At 38.4% G+C, this 18,905-nt stretch overlaps 2 protein-coding genes and 1 long non-coding RNA gene across 4 annotated transcripts; 1 reads left to right on the top strand and 2 right to left on the bottom strand.

Moving 5' to 3' along the window:
- Positions 1-102: 102 nt before the first annotated feature.
- On the top strand, positions 103-1,324 carry LOC117234607. The gene is made up of 2 exons (XR_004493549.1): positions 103-585; positions 668-1,324. It is a non-coding gene; the product is annotated as an uncharacterized LOC117234607 (long non-coding RNA).
- On the bottom strand, positions 1,038-3,514 carry LOC117234605 (inositol-tetrakisphosphate 1-kinase-like). Of its 2 annotated transcripts, none has more exons than XM_033495990.1 (5): positions 3,397-3,514; positions 2,575-2,673; positions 2,369-2,510; positions 2,083-2,219; positions 1,038-2,018 (listed from the first exon to the last, which is right to left on the bottom strand). In XM_033495990.1, the coding sequence occupies exons 2-5, from the start codon at positions 2,614-2,616 to the stop codon at positions 1,434-1,436; spliced, it is 906 nt and encodes a 301-aa protein (XP_033351881.1). In that variant the 5' UTR covers positions 2,617-2,673; positions 3,397-3,514; the 3' UTR covers positions 1,038-1,433. The 2 variants fall into 2 exon arrangements, with proteins under 2 accessions (XP_033351881.1, XP_033351880.1); XM_033495989.1 differs by lacking the exon at positions 3,397-3,514 and adding an exon at positions 2,838-3,088.
- On the bottom strand, positions 3,291-15,751 carry LOC117234602. The gene is made up of 7 exons (XM_033495981.1): positions 15,614-15,751; positions 13,057-13,324; positions 9,721-9,887; positions 4,768-8,496; positions 4,526-4,571; positions 3,860-4,048; positions 3,291-3,585 (listed from the first exon to the last, which is right to left on the bottom strand). The coding sequence occupies exons 2-7, from the start codon at positions 13,240-13,242 to the stop codon at positions 3,556-3,558; spliced, it is 4,347 nt and encodes a 1,448-aa protein (XP_033351872.1). The 5' UTR covers positions 13,243-13,324; positions 15,614-15,751; the 3' UTR covers positions 3,291-3,555.
- Between the last annotated feature and the right edge of the window lie 3,154 nt (positions 15,752-18,905).

Genomic DNA, 18,905 nt, shown 5'->3' with positions numbered 1-18,905 from the left:
AATACTGAATTCTTGTTTCGCTTCGTATAAAATTACACACACTATCGAGAGAGCAATACGTTAATGTTGTACACATTTTCAGCATCGTGCGCATTGTGTTCAAAAAAATAAAAGGTTCGCGCGTATGAGCATATCAGTGTTACCAATTAAACTACACAAACATTACTAAAAGAGATTTATTATCCTTGAATGTTTTACTTTTTAACCCTTTAAAATGAAGGATTTACAAATTTGTATAATATTTCTCAATTAATATAAATGACATTATTAATTTTTTATTATAAATTACACATTATCATTGAGATTAAGGCATTGATTAAGGCGATGAAGATATTTTTCAGTTTGTGATAAAAATGCTGAGATGATTGCCAATGAAATATAATGGAAAATCAAAATGACTATGCAAAGCATCTACTGCACGATCATATGAATAAACAGTAAACAGGTCTCGACACTTGTTAAAGAAAATCGTTCGAAAATTGAATTCCGAAAAATAAACATGGAAGACAAAAAGGGTCTCGTTCTGTGAAACAAGCAAAGATGAGTAGATTGCCTCTGTCTCTGTCTGGGACATTCGTAATATCTGTATGTATGAATATACGTATCACATATGCGCACAATGAGACCATTTCTTGTTCTCCATTTTGATTTTTTTTCGACTCAAAAGACGGACGACATCGCAGATATCTTCGATATGGAAGTGTTCAGATCTGTTTATAGTTAGTAAGATCGTTGTCTGGACTCCCAGATCTGCCTTATTCATTGTTGTATGAAAACGTTTTTCAAGATGAAATTACAGTATTTCAATGGTCACATATAACAGCGAAAATAGATATTTTAGATAATATCATTTAAACGGACCAGCCTGTATTTACAGTTTTGTCAAAATAAGCAACTACATGAAAGTGTTATTTGAACAAAAAAATATAGTATTCAATAATTCTTTCATTGTGTATTTTTAATATTTTTATAGTAGTTTTAATGTACAATTTCATATTTCACAATGAAAATGTAAATTTATAAATATACGTTACATATATTAATCCCAGAGGTGTTTTATTCAACCATTTATGCAAATATAGTATACAAGTGAAAAGTACAAAATATTCTTTGGCAGTCATGCGTTTCTTACCATAATGGGCAAAATTTATTAAAAAATGTCAATATAGTTAATAAACAAAATTAATCTTTCCCTACTATAACTATGTACCATGAACAAACAACCCAAAAATGTTAGAAAGTAGCGAGGTCACAAAACGCAGATCTGCTATAACAGTTTCAAATACCGTCAAGGGTAAACATGAAATAAGTCATTATAAAAAAAGCATACATTGCTTCATCAAATAATATCATTTTGTACTTGTTACAATATAGTGAACTGGAATATCAGTTTGATATATTTATTAATCTCCTTCACTTTCTTGTTATTTATATTATTTATTCTTTGTAGAATATTTTTTCTTTTCGTCGCTTTCAAAGCCAGAATCCAAGTCATCGCTTAAACACTTTTTTAGTGTATAAATTTTAGAATGCTGCTGCAAATCTCTGTTTTCAATTGATAGCTTCTTTATGCAGCTTATTAATTGTTCAAAGAAATTAGGATAGCTATCATACCCAGGAAACATATTTACATCTATGATCGCATATTTTCCAGTATGATTTTCAATAACAACATCCACACCAACTAAAAGCAATCCAAAAAGTTCCGTAACTCTCTTAACAATCTTCTCTAGTATTTCATGTTTTGGTTTTACGGTTAATGGAATGTCTTCCTCTGTCAGAATTGACCATTTAGACCTGGAATCGCTCTTACATATATCATGAGAACTAAAAAATATTGTGTTTAATGCAGTACAGTCTTCTTCATAAAAGTTTTTGAAACTAGGTCTTTCGACTATGTGAAAGTTTTCTCCAACTATATATATCTTATAAAGAATCGCATTATGGTTGACAAATTGTTGAGCCACACAAGGAGGCTGACAATCCTTCACACCCCCTTCATTAAAAATCACCATCATCTAAAAAGCATGATTGTTATTAATATTTAAATAACATTCATATGTTTTCCAGCGATTAAATTACCTTATGTGCATCGTTGGAGCCCTGAGCCACAAGTGGTTTACAAAGAAATGGGAACTTAATACCTGCCATTTTTAACAGCGATATATTCTCAATAGCATTTTTACTTTTAATTTCTACAAACCTTGGAGTAAATACCCCTATAAAAAGATAGATCGTATAATCATATAATTCACATATTTTATATATAGATCATACGAGCCATATATAGATCAATAATTTGTTATTCGATATTTTATTAACTTTAATAAAAAATTATCGAATCTAAGTATTAAGAATTTGTATTTACCATCGAGTTGTAGCTGTTCTTGTAAGATTTCATATGATTTATAACGATTTATTAAAATCCTAATATTGTCCAAAGGGTCAATAACTATTATTTCGGGATGTTGATAGAAGTATTCTTTCATTCTTGAGATAATTGCTTTGGCCTGGAATATAAATCAATTGTCATAACGTTGTTAATCACAATAAATATAAAAAATTTGTTCATACATATTGATCACCATATTCAGCATGTGCTAGTTTGTCTGTCATTTTGTATATAAAAACATGGAATGGTCCCTGAGGTTCAAGATCAGAGTTTATATCAATCTGAAATTAACGTATCAATTCTAAAATATTTGATAAAATATTATAGACGTATATAAATTATAAATAAAACATTTTATACATAACCTCACATTATTATAACGTGAGGCATAATGTATGGCATAACTATTTAATAATAATTTCAGAAAGCTTAAAAAATTATTTACCATTTTTAATAGAAACCCTTCAGACTCACAAACACTACAAAAGTCATTCCAATTAAATTTTTGTCGTTTTTTTTCGGATATCGAGTAACCGATAACATACTTGTCGCACATTTTTTTTCGCGTTGTTTTCTTATGTCGAGTATAATTTTTATCCATTAAAGCGTATACAGTACATTATTTTAATAATAACCGTTAGATAAATTATACTCTATTAATGCGTTGTCTCAGAAATTCTTGTATCAACTAATTTCATATTTTTCCCCGAAATGTAAGGTTATGTTTGCATGATTTAAGAAATACTCCACGGTATTGTAATCCCTTTGGTTATATACATTTTACACAATCAGTTTATTTTCTTAAAGCAAAGTATTTTCTCAAATTTTATTCTCATGTACAACTTGGGTTATCGTTATATTTATTTTAGATAGTGTAATACATGATCACAGGTTATCGCGATATAATAATGACAAGCACATATCACATTATTTATGCTTAATTACACGACACTTATAATAATCCAACACATAACATGATTATCTAAAATTATCATTTTATTTACAATACTCTCATGATATTTTTTATCGTGTATTTAATGGTCCTTTCAAATCATAAATATTCGGGAATGTGTCACCGTCGTTGCATCTTCAATTGCAGTATTTGCAATATACATTCTTCGTGTTCATGTTTCTATGACGCGCTTTCTATCAAATCAGCAATTTTAAATTTCTCCCATGCTCTGTATGAGAGACTAAAAATAAATCGATTAAGTATAATTAAAAAGTATAGTTCTCATAATAAAGGTTCAATTAACAATATGATAATATAGCATTGAAATTTCTTTAAATAATTTAATTTCTTACTAAGATCTTAATTTTAAGATTTTAATTAGAATAATTTTGATACTAATACATATCATTATAAAATAGTATAATTTTAATATTATTTCATATATATATATATATATATATATATATATATATATATATATATATATATATATATTACGAAATTTGTTATTTTACCTTTGAAGATTCGTTCCAAGAAGTCAACATCTCTTTCGTAACGAAAATCGCGACGTTATTATCGAAATCATCGGTGTTTTCGCCATCTGATCGAATCTTCGTCAACATTCGAACTTCTCCGAGAGAATATGAACCGGAACTTGGCATGTATAGTTCCCCTTCGGAGTGTGAAGTATCCGAAATTTCCATCTGAGATAATGAGACGTAATTAGACGAAGAATTTAAAAAATATACAAATTTAAATATTAATTATTTTTATTGATTTTATTCGGAAAAATTAAAATTTAATAAAATCAACTAAAAATTAAATTTAAAATTAATTAAAAAGAACTTTGATAACTTTAAAGAAATTTAATTAAAAATTAATAAAATCGAGCAAATTCGTTTTAATTCTCACCATTGCCAACATGATAATATATTCTTAATACAAAAGGCAGGAGACTTCCTGCCAAATGAATTATTGCTGGACTACTCTATTGAAAACGGATTATACAAAATTTCAAGATGCTTAAATATACAGAATACGTTATAATATTTAACAAAGAAAACAAACTCCTGCCTGGATTCTATTATTTTAATTATATTCGTAAAAATACGAACTTGTACAAATATTCGCAGTTTAATTATTACGTTGGACACATTGAATGTTAAACGAATATTTCGTACCTTGTTCGATTCTATCGTTGATATCGTAGACGTGCCATTAGAAAGCCTGTAAAAAGTATAATTTGAGAATAGTACAATTTGAAGGAAATCGATTAAAGAAAATAACGACAGTAATTAAATAATCGTAGATATAATTTCATAAATATTTTTTTTACTTAATACGACCAAACATTACACGTATAACGACCGATTAATTAATTAAATTACTTGAAATCGCGCGTGTTTTAAGATATTTCCTTTACCTCTGTCGTTGATTGAGCAAACTTGAATAATTGATATTGCCATCAAGACACGTAGAAGAGAAGAACTTTTTGTCCATTCCGTCATACACATCGGATAAAATGTTCTTTTTCTCGAATAAGCTATCGAAATGCGAGTTATTTATATCGCTTATTTTATCAGCAATCGCGTTGCTCGTTTCCATCTGCTCGAATTTATTCGCTTCCTGTGAAAGTTTCGTATTATTCGACGAAGTTTTCGAAAGGTTCCTCGAGGAAGATCGAAGAGACGCGCAATCGCGCAAAGAATCAGACGATAAACCCTGCGAAATATTATTATCAAACTGTTCGTTTTTGCCTGAATTTTTCTGCGAACATAATTCTACAGATTTCTCTTCTCTCAATTCACCGACCGCATCGTTCGAAGATACCGATCTTTTGTTCCAAGTTTCAAGGTCGTCACGCTTCGCATCTTCGTCGTCGTTCGTTTTCAGCCAGGTTTCGTTAATATCCTTCACAGCTGCCTCATTGTCGTGTAAATTCATTCTTTCATCGATATCCCGCAGCAGATTATTCCTTAAAGTTTCAGCAACGTGGCATTCTTTGCTCCCGATTGGCTCGCGAATAATATTAGACGCAGTTCTCGTAGAGGTTTTATTTTCTTTCTCGCTTACTTCTATCCGCAAATTCGCATCGTTCTTCGAGATACTATTCTCGTCATTCTTTTCAGGATCTTTTTTCGTATTATCAATTCCACCGCTTATTTTAACGTCTTCCGCCAACCCGATATCGCCGTCTATTTTATCTGCAGAATGTTCGTTTCTCGATACATCAAGGTTACATTTTAAAGACGATCGGTCCTCGGTGTTAGGAATCGACTCGTTAAGAACAGCGTGGTCGCGTTCAGATTTATCCTTTATCGAAATATCTTTTTCGATAATTTCTTCGTTCGTGTTGGTTTCAAGCCGCGCCTGTTCCACTTGCGAATCTCGTTTCTCAGACTCGTCATCCGATTTCGTCGCTCCGACCATACGAACGTCGTTCGAAACCGCGTTGTACATCGACGATTTGCCGGAAACTAGCGACCGCGAGTTTCCACGACCGGCCTCGTCGTTCTTCAAACTCTGCAACAAGCTCTTCGCCATCAGAGGCACTATCTCGTTTACCTTCAGCATGCTCTTTATTTTATCTTCTACGAAGCGTGTTTCTTCTCGAAGAGCGAGCGCCATCAAGTTTGCCTCAATCTTCTCTTCCGCTGCAACATCCTTTAAGACAGCGGGGCGAACGATATTGCGCAACGTCGTGTCGTCGAAATTACCTCTCTGAACCTCTCCTTCCTTCGATTGCAGCGCGTTTATCCTGAGAATCGTGGCCCTCTCGTCGCGAGACTCGTCTTTCATCGTCGTTGACCTGCACGTCTCTTGCGACATCTTCGTATCGTTCGCGCTCTTCGTATCCGTGCTCGAAGACTGCGGCCAGATCGAAGAGGCGGTCAAGCTCGAGCTATCGTTCACGATTCGAAATAAACGCGTTTTACGAGGAAAAATGTCTCTCGCCTCGTTGGTACCGTTTGTCGTCGTTTCGTAATTCCTGCTGTTATCTTCGCTCGAGCCGGTGGTTTCTTCGTTCGACGTTCTCCTCCTCCGAGGAGACGTTCCATCCTTCGTCCTCGAGTTCGTTGCGAAAATTCGCGCCGTAAATTTGTCCGAGACCTTCGGCGCGATACACCTTCTCCTCGAACCATCCTCGTTTCTCTTCGATACGGGCGACTTTAAACACGTTGTAGCTTTCGTTCGTTCGATCCTATCAAGCTGGCGTTCTTCGTTCGCGTTCGCTTTATTCCTCGTTAGCAATCGTTTATCTTCGATCGTCGATTTGGTCCGATCTCGACGTTCTTCCACCTGCATCTCTGCACTCCGATCGAATTCCCAATTTTCCAATTCAATCGCTGCATTCCGCTTTGCAAATTTCCCCGACCTAATCGTCGAGTTCTTCTTTATTTTCGATAGCGCGCTGTGTTTAGCGCGCGCGTGAAACCGATCAGCCAGATCAGCCGTAATTTGTTTCGATAAATTTCCCGCTCCATCGGTTTCCACCGTTGCGATCTTCGCGCTGTTTATCGCAACCGTATCAGCGGTGTATTTCCCGTCGGCTTTTCCTCTCGTCGTATCTTGCGCGCGATATTCGTCGAGCTCCGGTCGCGAAAGAAACCTGTCTATCGTTTTCGTCGATCGAACGACGCTCTCGATTATCTTATCGTACGAAAGCAACACCTGGTCCAGCTCGTCCACGGAAGGTTCGTACAAATTGCAAAGATCGTCCGATTCCTCGCTATCTTCCGTTAAGATCGCGCTCGACGACGAAACGTTGTCCTCCGCGTAATTCCCCGCTTGTTTCTCGTCTCTGTCGCAATATGTTTGAACGATGTCTGCGAAACGTTTATCTATCGCCTTATAGCGCTCGTCCTCCTCCGTTCTTCGCTTCTCGCAAACCTCCTTGCGTCTTCTTTTATCGGTCTTGCGCATTTCTTCCATTTCCTTGCTCGATAACGGAACCTGCTCGTCGTTTGTTCGAAGTTTCCTCGAAGAGGCTTTGAGTCGTTCGGATTGATCGTTCGAAGCTCGTCGGCTTTCCAAACGTTCGACGAACGTCGACGGTGTTTTCGAATTCTCCTCGCAAATTGCATCCGCTCCTTCCGTATTTTGCGACTCGACGAGACTTTCGTGATTCTTCGCTCGCGGTGGACTCTCGTCCTCGACTATTTCCCCTCCAGGGGATTCCTTCCTCTGCGAGACTCGCTCGTCGAATCTCACTTGCTTCTGGTTGCCCCTTGCCGATATCTTCATCGCCGAATCGTCCGTCCCTTCCTCGATAATTTCACTCTCGGATTCGTCGTTCGAATTGTCCCCGATCGTTTCTCTGAAATCCTCCTTCAACGCGACCTCGTCGTCGCGATCCGTCGACTCCAGGTTCCCCTCGCTCTCGAGATCCTTCGTTGTCGTTTCGCGCACATCGCCCAATTTTTCGTCCAGTTTATCGTCCAATTTTTCGTCCTTCGCCAAACCATCGCAGGATCCCTCTGCCGCAACTGTTTCCGATCTCCCAGGAACGCGCGCCGCGTCCGATCCATCGCCACTCTCCACGCGGTCTTTCCAACTCGCCCTCTTCGATTTCCCCTTCGTCCTACTTTGGCCATCCTCCGCTATTCTTACGACTTTCTCCCTCTTTCTCGGAGAGCCGTCCTTGCCGCGAAAGTCACGACGAACCACGTAAGTGGCGACGTTGCGACTTTCTTGCACGAACGACGGATCCGGTGAGATGCGAATGCTTGCCAAGCTTTGGGTGACCAGGTCTCCCTTGATATTCACCGAAGGACCCATCCGCACCGAGAACGCGTTCGCCCTCTTGTCGTCTCTCCGCGTGTCCTCTGGCGGAGGACGCGTAATACGATGTTCGTCTCTGCGCTCGTCGTCCTCGGGCGCGGGACACGAAGAGGAAAGTCCGAATCTTTGAACGTACCGCTTCCTTCGTCGCGAGAATTCCTCGTAACGATCGTCGGAAGTTTGAAATTTAGGCGCCGTTAGATCGACCGTCCTCTTGGCTTTGATCGCGTCGCGTTGCTCACGACCAGGTCGACGATCGCTGGATCCCTCGTCGATCCAGCCGTTCGCTTCTTGAAACTTGTAGGCCACTCGTTCACGGATGTACAAGAGTTGATCGTTCTCGTCGTCGAACGCCGCCTCGTCCGGATGTCTGAAAGAAACGTCAGGCTGTGTATCGATATCGTTGAGAATTCGACGAAGGAGCGAGAATTTTTCGAACCATTTAACCTACAGCATCGTACGAGAAATCGGACGAGACACGAGCAACACGCGCGACAGACGCGGTACGTGGATGTTATCGATTTATTATTTACTCGAAGACGGTAGATCTTCCTTGTTGAATGATTTGTGTCGGCACGCTAATAAATTCAAATCTTATTGTTGTTTTGCCTCGGAGCATCAATATCGTAGAACGCACACACATATTGTATTAATAATCAAACTCCGAGGCAAAACGATGTCGCCGTTATTTTCAACCGTCAAACGCAGTGGAGTTCAAATTTTCCGACTGTCCCTCGACCGATATAAATAAACGAGCGAATTGACGAGCGAGAGAGTTTCGTAAAATAACAAAATAAAAAAAAAGAAATTTGAGGTGAAAAATAAAAAAGAAAACTTTTTTTTTTTTTCTAACAACAATCCACTTTACAATCCACTTCCGAACTCTAGGCGTGACTTTTTAAGACTGAGACTCTTATGATTTGACTTTCGATCGGATCCGATTACTTTCTTCTTCCATCGTCAGTGATCGGATTTGAAGTATGCCGGTCGCGACACGAGTGTCACAGACGAAATTCGAGCAACTGTATATAACAAACCGAAATTCCGAACGCCTTATCGCGTGTCACCGTCCGGTCAGCACCCGTTCTCAGCCGCCTGAGTGGCATTCGATCACTCCAGCCGTTCTCCGAATTTTACACCAAGTATAAACAAAACCTTCTCCCACTCCAACGAATGGAAGAATATAAATGCTCCCTTCAAAATCATCCAGTCAGTCTAATAAAAAAATTCTTAACTAATGCAAGTATCGAAAGTGTATCATCGCGAACCGAAAAAATTGTATAAATTGAGTAAAAAATAAAAAGAACTTAATCTCCTTTTCGGAAATTAACAAGTTCCTTATTTTTACCTTAATTTTACACGACACGAGCATCGTCGACGCGCGCTTTTCCTCCAGCTCTTCCGACGCTCTTCCGTGGCTACGTAGTTCGTTACGAAGCCACAGTTTACTACATGAAATTACAAAACTAAATACGCAGCGCGTATCCATCGACCGAGAGGAAAAACGAGCGTTGTTCGAGGATGTATCAATCGCGTTGCAAAGTATCGGGTAGATTTCGTAGGGAAAAGCACGCGTATCGATCGGGACACTTACACGTCTGTGCATTTTTGAAGGCGACCGCACGTAGCGGACAAACTTATCTCCTTCATTTGGATCTGCGCGTCCTTCATCAACTTTTCTACGTTCTCGAGAATGGCCGTTGTTTCCGGACTAAGCACCGGCGAATCCGAAACAATTGCGCTGGATCTCTTGCTATCGAGCTGCAAATCGGACAACGAATAAATCATCTAAAATTCGAGTATTCTATTAGGTTGTCCGAAAAGTGTCTTTCTTTTACAGACACGTGTTTCACTACGACGCATCTTTGTACAAACGCGAAACCTAATCCGTCGAACGTTGTGGATCGTACGTAGTTCGATGAAATAATATAAAACGGAAAATGTTATGCATCCATTACATCTTTACAAAACGAGAGAAAATTTTCGGACGACCTAATACCTTCTACGTGTGATTGTTGTAACATGGAATTAAGTCGCGACGAAACGACTGTTTTCTTATTTTGTGATTTTATTACTACAACTTATTGCGGTTACTAAATTGCAATTTAAAAAGCAACTATTGCATTGTCCGAAAAGTGTCTTTCTTTTACAGACACGTGTTTCACAACGACGCATCTTTGTACAAACGCGAAACCTAATCCGTCGAACGTTGTGATCTTTATTTTGATAGAACAAATATAAAACGGAAAACATTGTGCATCCATTATATTCTTATAAAACGAAAAAAAATTATTCGGGACGACCTAATACCTTCTACGTGTGATTGTTGTAACATGGAATTAAGTCGCGACGAAACGACTGTTTTCTTATTTTGTGATTTTATTACTACAACTTATTGCGGTTACTAAATTGCAATTTAAAAAGCAACTATTGCATTGTCCGAAAAGTGTCTTTCTTTTACAGACACGTGTTTCACAACGACGCATCTTTGTACAAACGCGAAACCTAATCCGTCGAACGTTGTGATCTTTATTTTGATAGAACAAAGTGGATCGTACGTAGTTCGATAAAATAATATAAAACGGAAAACATTGTGCATCCATTATATTCTTATAAAACGAAAAAAAATTTTCGGACGACCTAATACCTTCTACGTGTGATTGTTGTAACATGGAATTAAGTCGCGACGAAACGACTGTTTTCTTATTTTGTGATTTTATTACTACAACTTATTGCGGTTACTAAATTGCAATTTAAAGAGCAATTATTGCATTGTCCGAAAAGTGTCTTTCTTTTACAGACACGTGTTTCACAACGACGCATCTTTATACAAACGCGAAACCTAATCCGTCGAACGTTGTGATCTTTACTTTCGGTAGAACAAAGTGGATCGTACGTAATTCGATGTGTTGAGATATGTATAATTTTCTATGCTGGACTAGGTTAAGCGCGTAGTAGAGATACTTGTATGTGAATATCAGTGTGTGGAAGTATGTGTGTCCGAAGCGTCTCGAAAACAGACGAATGTAAACTCCACAGTCGGTTAAGGGCCGTCGAAGAGTCGGTTTACAGTCGGGTATAGAAGAAAGTGCTGAGACGCGTGCAAATGTGTATCGATGAATATATAAGCAATCGTCCATGAAATAAATACATTATTATTTTATTACTAATCCTCGGTGTAAATTTAGTGTTCCTATAACATTATTTCGGCCTCAAAGATCCACAATTCTCAACACGATGAAATAATATAAAACGGGAAATGTGCATCCATTATTTCCTTATAAAACGAGAGAAACTTTTCGGACGACCTAATATTATCCAAATTACGTAAATACAGCGTACAATCGTATTTAAAGAGGTATCAGAAGAGTGGTGAAAGGTAAATGATACAGGTGTTTCGTCGGGTGACTCCTTGCATAGCCAGGAATCTCTCGGTCGAGGCGGCCACTCGCCACGTCTACGCAATTAGTTGGATCGCAATAATCCTAAGGAACTGTCATAAAACGAGGCTTTTTGATTTACCGTTAACGGGTTAAGTGGCAAAAAACATCTTCGAGTCAAGAGGTTCCTTATGGTTATTGCTCTATCAGGTAAAAATGAATTCCACCCTCGAGTGGTGGGGCAATCACCACCGAGCAAGAGTTTCCCATTGCAACAGCATCGTCACCCAACTTCGCTGGTTCGTCTCTTAGTTAACATCTCTTTACCGGGTTGTCACCCTTCGATCGTTCACCTACTTCTCTTATACCTTACTTAACAGCGTAACTATCTTCTCTACAAAGTTGATGGGAATACACGTCGAGTTATCATTGCGGTTAGGGGCGTTTAACGAGCCTTCATTTGGATTAGCCATTGTTGTTATACAATATAGATGATAATTAACGGTACAAATATGATTATTTCAGAATTTGACAATTAGCCGTGGCGATTAGATACTCGAGATACCGATGACAATAATCTTAGGTTCAATAACGGTGAACAGGATGAACAGGATGGCAAATGACTTCTCCAAAGTCCCAGTGGGACTGCACTTACTTGTCCACAGTCCAAGTGGAACTCACTCGTGTACTTTTCTCTGTACTCCTCGGGTCAACTATATTTTTAAGGAGAGTTATACAACTACTCCATACCTCTGTTAAGTAAAAACGTCCATCCCGTGACCGTGGCTACGTTTAGCGACCAGACGTGTCACTACGAGCCCAAGCCTACTGTCATAAATCTCTGACAAACATAATCGGAGTAAATCATAAACAATTACTTCCAAGTTTTATTATTTAAGTACAGCTATAATAAAAAGTCTAGCCTAAGGTATTGGGGACTTTCCCAAAAATTCCAAAGGAAAGTCCCCGATGTCCTCGCTGTTATACTAATTCAACCATCCCTGTTATCCTAACTGAAATGGAAGATCGATCTGTTCGTGGCGTCGATTAGCTGATCGTAACGGGAATTTACGATTGCCGTTGACGCGCTTCCTCGCGATCGCGTCTCTCCCCGATTGATCGAATAAACAACAGGTAACTTTGAAAGAATTCGAAGATGGTATCCCACTGGGGGTAGCCATCCACGTGTTATATTATTATACCACTAAGCTATAATATTTTACCAAATGTCCTACTGGACAAATTGTAAAATGTAAATAAATAAATAAATAAAAAAAAAAAACTTTGAAAGTATCTCTATATAAGAAATTAGCGAAATCTCTTTCTCAGAATTATCTCGCTTGAGATTATCGATTACGCAAGATCCTCGCGATATCGTAATAAAAATCCCATGGATCTGAAATACCAAAATCGATGCTGTATCTCATCTATACGTCTACCACATTTTACGAGCGTTAGTTTCGTTTTCTTTTTCTTCTTCTTTTTATCGCTTGTTATTCCCATCAATTTTCCTATTCGCCATATGACCGGGTTTCTCGTTACACCGATACCTGTTCATCGTTGACCGCTTTCGCCGCTGTTAATGTAACTTTCCTCGCGCTTCTCGCCGTTTCTGTTCGACGAACAGAGCTTCTCGACCCTCTGATGCCGCTTCTTGCGTATTGAATTTCCTCTCTTTGTCGCGCTATCGGCACGCGAGTTTTGCAATAACAATCGCACGCCGACTGTGACTGCATTCTCGAGTGGCAAGAAGAGGCGGGCAAACGAAGAGGCGGATCCGTGCAAAGGTCCAAGTACTCTAAAACGTCAGGCTTCCTCCTGCGAACGAAAGAACAAATCGTATTTATCGGTAGAACGTTTGCAAATATCGTGGATAGAATTAATATTTTTATAAACGTAATCAAACGGGTACGTTCTATTCGTTGAAAATTCTAACGGATACTTAACGTTGATATTTCGTGTTACGTTGATATAGCGTTCGTTTTACGTGCATTTTACGCTCTTAAGTTTCTCGCGAATGCGTCAAAATCTGCGCTCCAGCTATAAAGCGTTTTAAAATGAATTTAATTAATTTAAAAACACGACACAGTAAAAATTATTTTACGAATCGTTCGTGAACTGGAATTACAGCTAAGAAGATTCTGTTAAAGATTACGCTGTGGTTTAATTAAATATACAACAAATTGAAATAAGGTTACCACCTGTATTCCATTCATTTTCCGTAAATCACGTAAACGAATTTTGTATGTGCGTATATGTAAAATAAAATTTCACGTATCACTCGTGAACTGGAATTACAGCTAAGAAGATTCTGTTAAAGATCACGCTGTGGTTTAATTAAATCTACAACAAATTGAAATAAGGTTACGATCTGTATTCCATCCATCTTTCGTAAATTACATAAATAAAATTTATATATAAAGCAAAATAAAATTTATACAACTTGAATGTTTTCAACGATAAGCTACTCGATACCTAAATAATACCAAATCTCCTGTTTCTTCGAGAAAAGTATTCTTGCCCCCTCTATCGATTAAGAGAGAACGTAAGTACGTTGCGAGTCGCGACGTTGCGAAGGAACGAAAGAAGGAAAAATAAGAAATATCGTCGTTTAAAAACGGGTAAGTCGAAGAATCGACGATAACAAAGTTACTGATTTCTGTGCGACAAGGGTGGTTGCCCTGGTCGAGCTTCCACCTCTTCCACGTTCCGTGATAGAAAATCAAACCATGCATTACGTCGTCGGCATTGTACAGGTTGCTGGCCACTCTAAAAACTATCTATACGCGGTAATATCGATCCTTAAAGGGAGTCGCTTCTTTCCTCGTTATCGATTTTCTGTCGTCCACCAAATTGATCAGTTTCTCAAGCATCGAACGTGCCAGTATCGATACTTGAAATATTCGAATCGAGGGAACTCGAACTTTCGTCTCGTTATCGTGTTCTATCGAATTGTTTAATTCGTCGATATTCGACGTATCGATTAATCATCGTCACTTCGTTGCCGCGTGTTCGTTCCGCACGTTTCACAATTTTTTGTTTCGTCACTCGTCCTCGCCGAGAGAAGCTCGATCGCCGTCGATGCAAATAAAATCGACACCTAAATGGAACAACGTTCCTTTGAATTACGATCGACGAGAATTCAGCTACGAGATGCAACATCGAAGCAGCGATAAACTCGCGATGGAAGATATCAAACGAGTCGACGCGAACACTTTTGATAACGACGAATATTCAGAAATATCTACTTTACCAACTACGAAACGTTTATTCATCTATGCGACGTGCATGCAAGTGAATATACCCGACAAAAAAATTGTGCAAAAAGAAAATATCCGAGAGCCTTTGAAGCGGAAACTTTCGGAATAAAGCTAGGAGTTTCGAAGTTTCGAAGCCTGAAAAAACACGGAATGCTAAAATTTCGAAGCTGGCCGTCGAATAACCGTGTATAAAAATTCAAAATAATTCATAGACTTTAATAACACGATTTCAACGCAGAGCAGCATTAATATTTATCGTCGTATTCATAGGCAACGATAGAAAAATCGACGCTGGAATTTCAAATCGCTCGATTAAACGCTCGGCTGCTTGAATAATGTATAAACATCGCCGTAATAAAGATCTTCTCTCGTTAGACGCTTCGTACGTTATTTTCATTAATTTAGCTCGGTCGATTCCGGATAAAAACGCGAAGCATAGGGAACCTGAAACAAAGAGAGTCGTAGTATCGTGCCATCTCTGAGATTCGTATCGCTTCGAATTCCATTAAAACTTTTTAACGATCGCTTTGAAGATTAAAACTTGCTCCACGACGATTCCGAAAATCTCTTGGAATTTTTATAAATTCGCCATCTTTCTACCTTCCAAGAGACGAAGGACTACTTCATTTCGTATAAAACGTTTATTACGAAACGAAGATAAATAGATTCGTATCCGTAGTATTTCTATATTAATTCGTCCATTGTGATTAGATTGGAAGCACAGAGCAGAAGACGGTCGTGCGAAAGATCGCACAATTTAACGCGCACTCTCGATCGTTAACGATAACATCAACGTTTCCCGTTTCCTATTCGAAGGAAAACGAGTTTCTTTAATTAAATAAATTACCTATTTTCGCAATTCGAGTAAATGGCGGATCACTCTCGATAGCAGCTTGGAAGGAAGATATTTTATAAAGTACCAAGGGATACGCTTCTACCATAAGCGTAATCGTAAAAGTTTTAATAAGACTTTAATGGATCAAGATCTCAGCTTGTACGAAAATATCGAAAAATGCGTATGAAAAAAACGATGCTTCGTACGTTTCGAAACTACGCCTTTCACCAAACCTGTCCGAATTTCTTCGTCGGATAAGACACGTAATGGCGAATGAAAGATTCGATTACGGAGGAATAATATAAGGCACGAGCACGTTCGCGGTGGAAGAAATCGTTGGTTATTTTTTCGATGTTGCGTGTACACGCGTTTTCTCAGTATTACGGTATACGCACGAACGTGAAAAATCAACGCATTCGCCGCGTATTACGATGACTCTTATTATTCAGACTCGATGACAAAAGTTTGCTCAAGGTTTCCTTCGCGCCATCGCTCGGGATGTTTGCGATTAACAGAGAGATAATTTGTGCAAAATTTGAGCTCCATCGAATAACCGAGAGAACCTGCCTTCGAGCCCTTAAACGTTCAAATGGTTTATCATTTCCTACGTTATCGACTGTAACAAAAAGCGACGTATGGTTTTCGGGTAAAAAAGAAGTGGAATAAGAAGACTGAAATAAACGAGTAAAATTACTTCTTTGATCTTGACAATTACAGCGTGTCCTGATCGTTCTCTCGTCGATGACAGCTAAAAATATCGTGTAATTTTGAGTTTCATCCCTAAGGGGCCATTACATTTAAAGAACATTGTTTGTCGTACAAGAAACTTTTGTAGAGAATTTTTTATAGATTATTGGAGTTGATAAGCAATGTGTGGTAAGGAAGAAAGAGGTTGAATGGAAAGTAAATTCTCTATTTATTTGTTACTTTTGGCATCCGTTTACAAACATTGGCTTCCAGATGAAGCTTGTCTTTCGTAACCAGGAAATTTTCGTCGATAATTCACGTCGAAGAACATACACTTTTCGTTCCTCGTTTTTAAAAAATAGTTTGTTATATCGACCGTTAATTCGATACGACAAACACTCACTATTCGACAGCTATTTTCTTCATCGGCAATGGTCGTTACGATAATGATAACGTTACGAAACAATAATGATCGCTAACGATCGTTAACCTTCTAAGTTAATTCTTACTAAGCAATATCGTTACTTTCGTGTACTATACTGCCACAGTGTTACAAATTGCTGCTTCCAGCGTAATAAAAGTTGTCATGCCACGTATAAGGGGTCTGTGCTTTTACTATAAAGGGCACGTGGTCTAGGATCCACCCTAATCGAGCTGGATTTATACGAACACCCTAAAGATCCTATTAAAATAAATTACCAGAAATTGGCTTATAAAGTTTCGTTTACCCAAAGGAAGATATCTTGTACAGGCAATCTTCGACAGTAATTATTGATCGTGCGTTATTGTTCTTTGGCAGCCGGACGACGGTTCTCGTTATTTTCAGTGTACGTGACTTCGTATAAAGTAAAAGTTACTTTTATTTAAACACGACGTAAGAAAAATATTCGCTGTCGCTCAGGCCAAAACAAGACTGAACCAGCCTAGTCCGAGAATAATTTTACAAAAATAATAAAATTTGTCAGATCTTTTAAAAATTATATGGAATTTAAACAAAACGTTCCCGAAGCGTTCAAAATCACAGACGCGTTGTCTTCGGCTTTGGCAAAGAATGATCAAGACGTGCTTTAATTTTCAAAATTACAAAAATAATTTTTATAATTTTTTTTTCGGCTTTTTTTCACCCAACTCCTCTTTTTTACGTTTGGAAAAATCCTATATTGTTTCTATGTGTATATTGTCTCGTATTGTGTGTGGTTAAATTAATCTTTTATTTGAATGATTTGCAAACTGTCAGAACCGCTATAGTCCAGCATTATGTAACGTCGATGATCTCTCTTTTTTTGTGTGTGGTCTTCGACGAATATACAACAACGATAAAACACCATAATTTCTAGCATTGTCCGTTGTACAACGGGAGGGGCCTTTTCCTTTCTTGCCTTAGGAGATTTGAACTCGCTTCACCGTAAGTGGTAGCCAACTACGTTACCTACTTCGTTAATTGTCAGTCACGTTTACAAGGCATGTACGTTACTACTATTACTCGTAAGTGGACTGCAGACTTCTAATTTTATACTTTCGTGAAAAGAACTAAGGAAATGGAAGCTATACGGTAACTTGTCTCTTTGCGAATATAACACGATCGTTATAATACGATTATGATACATCGTAACAGTTATAATCTGTAATCGTTGTAAATACGTGCGTTAATTTTGCTGCACGCTGTATCTTCCTATGTCGTCGGGCGTAAAATTGCTTCTCTTTGACAGAAATATGAAAGAATCCTTGTTGATAGATACTTTTCGTCAAACCGATTCACGTATTGCGTTATAAGGATAAAAATTCCCTATGAAAATTCCTCACCGAATACATGGCATAGATAAATGAAAATTCGATCAGCGGTTGAACGCATTAACCACGCTAAACCACGCGATGTCTATCCGCTTTAAGGCGTACGGAGTCTCTGTGGTTGCGCAGACAGTGAAGCGTGGCTGGCATTCGAGTCGTCTGCTAAAGGCAGATCAATATGCTGCTTTTGCCGTTTTCTTCCTGTCTACGTTCCTCCCATACGGACAGACAGGCTCTTTCTCTCTCTTTGGCCCAGCTATCGCACCAGCTGAACATTGGCATTGATTTTCAAAGTTCAGGAAACGTTGCCTGCCTGCGAAGCCTGCGGAGGGCCCCGCCGACTGTTCTCTGTGACCGGGCTACAACGTTGCATGCACTTTGGCTGTGTCGACCGGATCAATACGCTCGATACCGCGTCAATTTTGCGCAGAGGCCGTTCGCTTCGTACCGGAACTTATGATTCCATCGCTTCCGGCCGGCAGCAAGCGTACTGCGCGGGAAAAATATCGAACGCCTATACGGTGTACGTAATATCGTTAACCTTTTCGAATTGGAATACTTTTTCCATTAGAAAAACGAGAAAAAAGACGAGTATGGCAACGTCGTAGATTACGTAACTATGTCGAATTACGGGCAAAAGAAAGAAAAGAAAAAAGAATTCCGATATATCGTAAGGGAGGAACAATTCGATTAATCGAATTCTTCTAGAGAGGAGAAGCGAAACTTTAGAAACTCGCTTTAGAAAGGAAACTATAGCCGTAAGTGCTTGCTCACATGCGATAGATGAGAAACAATTGGAAAGAATGGTAGGAAAGAGGACGCACAATTG

Source organism: Bombus vosnesenskii, unplaced genomic scaffold (assembly GCF_011952255.1).
Source record: "Bombus vosnesenskii isolate JDL3184/JDL3185 unplaced genomic scaffold, Bvos_JDL3184-5_v1.1 scf7180000013305, whole genome shotgun sequence".
Classification (NCBI taxonomy): Eukaryota; Metazoa; Arthropoda; class Insecta; order Hymenoptera; family Apidae; genus Bombus; species Bombus vosnesenskii.
The sequence above is the reverse complement of the archived record's forward strand: the minus strand, read 5'-3'. Positions and strand labels throughout refer to the sequence as shown.